The 5,038-nt window shown below is 46.3% G+C and overlaps 1 protein-coding gene and 1 long non-coding RNA gene across 2 annotated transcripts in view; one reads left to right on the forward strand and one right to left on the reverse strand.

Annotated features, from left to right (window-relative positions):
• SPATA5 (spermatogenesis associated 5) overlaps positions 1–297 on the reverse strand; it is a 182,714-nt gene extending 182,417 nt beyond the window's left edge. The window contains 3 exon segments of the mRNA XM_021394011.1: positions 58–88; positions 90–177; positions 179–297. Of these exon segments, the coding sequence (XP_021249686.1) occupies positions 58–88; positions 90–177; positions 179–297 (238 nt within the window).
• LOC110397573 overlaps positions 358–5,038 on the forward strand; it is a 7,654-nt gene continuing 2,973 nt past the window's right edge. Inside the window, exons 1-2 of the long non-coding RNA XR_002437862.1 lie at positions 358–443; positions 4,655–4,710. This is a non-coding gene — a long non-coding RNA (uncharacterized LOC110397573). The remainder of the gene's footprint in view (positions 444–4,654; positions 4,711–5,038) is intronic.

The raw sequence follows: 5,038 nt of genomic DNA on the forward strand, positions 1-5,038 counted from the left end.
GGCTGGGCGGCGAGCCGCGGCGTGCTGCCCGCAACGCAGTGCCGCGTACAGCGTCACGCGGCCGGCGCTTTTCCTCCCGCTGACATGTATTTCTTAGGCCCGTGAGCGTCGGGCCCAAACACAGACATCCCCAGAGGAACCCCCGCTGTGCCCGACTGGAAGCCGGCAGGGCGGCTTTGAGCTCGCCCGCAGGCCTCCAGGGCCGCGGCCTGACCGGCGGCCCCGCGCTTCTCTTCCAGCCTCGGTCGCCCAGTGGCAGCAGGAAGGCCGGGTCGCCGTCTGGCTCCACGTTCCCATCCTCCAGAGCGGGCTGGCGGCCGTGGCCGCGTCGCAGGGCTTTGCCTTCCACCACGCGGAGTCGGGCTCCGCCACCCTGACGCGGTGGCTGGGCGAGGGGCCCAGCAGGCTGCCCGCCTTCGCCAGCCACCAGCTGGGAGTCGCAGGTGAGTCCACGGAGCTGCCGCGGGAGTGCCGGCGGCTGACTTCAGCGGGAACCGTGGAAGTAGCGATAGGAGCGTGGGATCGCTCCGCCGAGTAAAGTGATTCTGTCCCGAGTGTGCCCGTGCAACCACGTGTTTGCTAAAAGCAGGCCAGCACACAGAGAGGTTTCTCAATCTTCTGGTTTCGGCAGCTGTTCCAGCTTGAGGAAAGTCTGTGCATGGGGCAAACGGGAACCGGCAGGGATTGTTGAGGAGCTAGCTCAGCTGTTGGCAACAAGTGCCACAGTCCAGAAGCTGCTCTGAAGTATGTCTGCGTAACAAGGGTACGCCCCAAACACCTGGGCGCTATCTAAGCCCACCTAGACCTCCCCCAACCACTGCTGAAAAGGTTGCTCTAAAAAGCAAGGAAACTCAGAAGAGAAAAAGATAAAACTGTGTCCCATCTTTTACACAGCATAGCACAAGAAACATAATGATGAGCCAAAACCACAGTCAGCTTGAGCTCAGCCTCACCAAGCGTGCGCATTTCTGCCTTCTCTCTCAGCAGTCATCCGCACACACACAACCGCCAGCTGTGTCGCTCAGCAATTTCCTGTAGGCTGGTGTTGGCTCGGGCCCTGCCACCCTGGTGCAGGCTGTGTCAGGCGGCAAATATGGCAGAGGGCAGCACGTGTCCCCCTGACAGTCCTCACTTTTTCGGCCTTGGCTGCGAGGGGCCGAGTGACCCGTCAGCAGCTCTCCAACAAGAGCTGGGCTGTTGGCAGCAGCAGGTCAGGTGAAAGTAAGCTTTCAAGAAATGATGCCTTCGATTGCCAAACAGCGCTGTGGTTAGTGGGAGTTTGCAGCTACAAAGCCAGCAGAGGGCAGCGTGGAAGCTGAAGGCAGGCTGGGTTTTTCGATGGACATGTTAGAGCTTGTTTCCTGATGGATGAAAATCTCACCATTAAAATATGCGGCATTAAACTCGAGTAAGATAATGCATTCTCCTAAAAAAAGCACCGTATTAGTCCTTATATTTCTTGCATAGTTGAGGAAACATGACTAACTGAAAGGGGATTTTTCTGCAGTAGGCTGTACATAGCTGAAAGTGCTGCCTAAAAGAAGATCATGCAGTGGGAGTGTTGCGGCCCTGGTGGTTGGCAGGAAGGGCTCACTGTAAGACAAACCATAGCTTGGGAAATTCTTTCCAAAACCTGCCCTTTCAAAACATCATTTGCTATTGTGTTTTTGAGATAATCAATTACACTCTGTGAAACAGGAAAAAAAATCTATGAGAAAAGAAGCAGTTTAATGAATAGGGATACATGGATTTCATAGTTTTTGCACAGATATAAGTATTGCACAGCAGGTAACATATATACTCTGCTACTGCTTTTCATATCGATCCATTCTTATTCATCATTGGCAATCCTTTTAATGGGTGAAGACCTCAGGAAGGCATTTGGTCATGTAAACAAATATTTCTGCGTATGAAAGTAATTACTACAATATTTTTTTTTCCTGTTTTATGCACCATCAGTGGATGTGGAACACACTGCAGGAACACACCAAGCAGTGTGTGGACATCACCTGGCATGTACTTATCCCATTACCTTTCTACCTCATCAAACAGAGCCTGGGCAGCAGAAGCATGCTGTTTTATTTTTAACTCATTTTATTGAAATACTGAAATACTGAAGTATTTAAATATGGTCACACTGTACATCGGTAGTGTGCAATTTTTATTTCAGCTGGCCAGCCAGCTGAAGACAAGACTTTGTCCCTTGAGCATCCTGGAGATAAACAGCAGAGCCTGCACTGCCAAGCAGACCAGCAGCTGTTGTTGTACTGTCTGTGGCCTCCCACACGGTGAACACCGCGCATCCAGGGCTCCTGCCTTACCATCAGCCAGCCAAGGGATGACAAAGGTGTGAATAAGCAAGGTCAGGTCGTATTGGCCAGACTAGATCAGAGTCGCCAAGAAGAGAAAGTAGCAAATGTTACTCATAGGGCTTGGCCATTATTGTTTAGAAATAGTGGAATATGTGATGCATCTCCCAGCTAAGTTACTGCATCCGTTCGTAGGCGGCAGGATTTTCCAAATATGTAAAGGGACAGGAAGGCTTCTGGTGAATGAAATGATCAAGACATTTTTGAAAAGCACTTGGGAAGTTCTCTATCATCCAAAAAGTGATATATTTGTGAATATGCCCCATAACAATGGCATAGGATGAGAAGCTGAGAAGGAAGAGTAAAGTGAAAGGAAGAAAAGCAAAAAGTCCTTCTCTTTCCCTGCTGTGCAGTACGAGCCTTACAGCATGGCTGTTATTGTTACCTACCTTAACCGAGTTGCTGAAAAAAGGTTCTCCACACACACACACCATCTTCAGCCAGCCGTGGCCAGTGCTGTTACTTAAGGAACTGTGTGGAGTAAGCCACTGCATGAAGGTCAGCCTGCTGGGAAGATGCCTTAAGTAGTCATGGCTGTCCAGAGAATCACAAGTGATTTAAAATAAGGTAGCAGGCTGTTTCACAAATCAATACCTGCTGCTGCTTGATGGTGTTTATAAAGCAAGCCATCCTGTGTGCTTGCCAGACAACTGGCCTGCTGTTATGAACATCTTGTCACATGCTTACATCAACTGTAAATAAAACTGCCAGAGGGAAGGTATTTTTCCCCTCCATTACTCATTATCTGGAGTTTTCTCAGGGCTTTTAAAAGTAAGATTCTTACCTACTAACAAAAAGCAAACAGTCAAAAGAAAGCAGCGTTGTACTAGTGACTGCTCGTCTAGGCTCAAGTGTCAACCTTTCCAGAAAGTGATCCTGGGTCTCGGTGATTTAAAGAGTGGAAGTTCTCAAAACCACAGGTCTGAGCTGACAGGCAGAGTGTGGCCCAGTGAGCTGCAGTAGGGGAGCTCCCTGTTACACTGTGGAAAATGAGACCAGAGAGCAAAGCCTATCAGTGCTATCTCTTTCTTCTTGCTTTGCATTTAAGCATCATCTGTCAGAGATTCCGGATATCTCAGAGAATTTCATGGCCAGAAACTACATTCACAGGGATTGGTTTCTGGGGAACAAAGGAGAGATCTTTCTGTTTGGTTCATACTGCAGTTTCCTGTCTTCAGCAGTCCTCCCGGGTCTCGGCAAACCATCAGGCTAAAAAAAGGCTTTCCTAGAAAATAGACCCCCCAATCACAGCATGCATCAAAGTCACTCCTGCTTTCCTTTTTTCCCCTCTTTTCATCAGTACAGTACTTGAACCTGGGCATTGCTAAATATTTACAGGAGAAATGAGATCATAGTCATAAATCATGGGAGGCAGATTTGTGACTACCCTCTTAAAGCACGTCCTTTGACATATCTTGAAGGAAGACTAGTATTTCATTTTTTAAGTATTCCTCCTACACATAAGTCTGCCATGTATTATTAAAAAAAAAAAAAAAGGATGTTTTGTGCTTCACACTCATTTCTTAATAATTCCCTTCTGTGGAAATATTTCTCCATAGCATTTTAAATGTGTATATCATCACAGATCTGTCCATATATTCTTCCTCTTGCTGTAGTGGCAGAAGCGTTTTTTTTTTTTTTTTAATCATTACTCATTAATTTTAAACTCATGCATGACTGATGTGGAAAAGAGCCTGGTAAGCTGCACCACTGTACTCATTCTGCTCACCACAGCGCACAACCATAAAATCTGACAGAATGCCTGTTTTAAAGGGAAGACATTTTTACACTATGACTAATGAGAGTGACATGATGCTTAGACATGTAAGCACTTGGGTTTTAAAAAGTAGGAAAACTCACTCTGTGGGAGAAATTCCTGGGCTGAGCATGAGGTTGCAAGGAAAAGCTGAATTTCTCATTCATACATCCTGATATATGTCATTTTTTAAATTAAGTGAAAGCGTCATTTTTCCACTTGGGTGCAGTGTTTTTTGATTAACAAGTTTCATCAGAGACTGTGCATTGTCACTTTATTCTTTTCCTTTCTTAAATGCAGGAAGTACTTTTCTTGGTACTGCTGACTTAATTGTTACACAGGATATTTAACCCTTTTCTTTCCACATCTTATTGTGCATCAGTTTTCCTCTGACAATCCGCCTCCTGTGAATCATCCAGACATATCTTAATAACTGTAAACTGAAGATCATCAGGAGTTTGTCATGCTTTATCTAAACATGTTGAGCTGTTCAACGTGTTAGTCTTTTTCAATATTTTCTCTCTAATAGGTGCTGTATTAGATGAAAACAATGGAAAGGTGCTGGTCGTACAAGACAGAAATAAGGTAAGTTTGCTGCAGGGTTGTAAAATAGAGAAGTTTGTTTAGATTTAAACAGTTTCTCCTTTCATCGAGTTCATTTAGGTAATGAGACCAGCTAAGGTCCACAAACATGAAGACAGGCATACACATACGTGCTCATTTATATTGCATTTGCGTATGTCAACGGTTTACGGGCGTTAGGCCCGATTCCGTGACAAAGGGGATGGGGGACCCAAGGGCCCACGTCCCGGGAAAAGGGGAAAGGGGAAAAGGGTAGGGAGATGGCCCTGAGAGCAAAGAACAGCGGCAACAATCTGAGGAGAAACAAACTAATTTACTAAATAAAATATCG

This window comes from Numida meleagris, chromosome 4 (assembly GCF_002078875.1).
Source record: "Numida meleagris isolate 19003 breed g44 Domestic line chromosome 4, NumMel1.0, whole genome shotgun sequence".
Taxonomy (NCBI): domain Eukaryota; kingdom Metazoa; phylum Chordata; class Aves; order Galliformes; family Numididae; genus Numida; species Numida meleagris.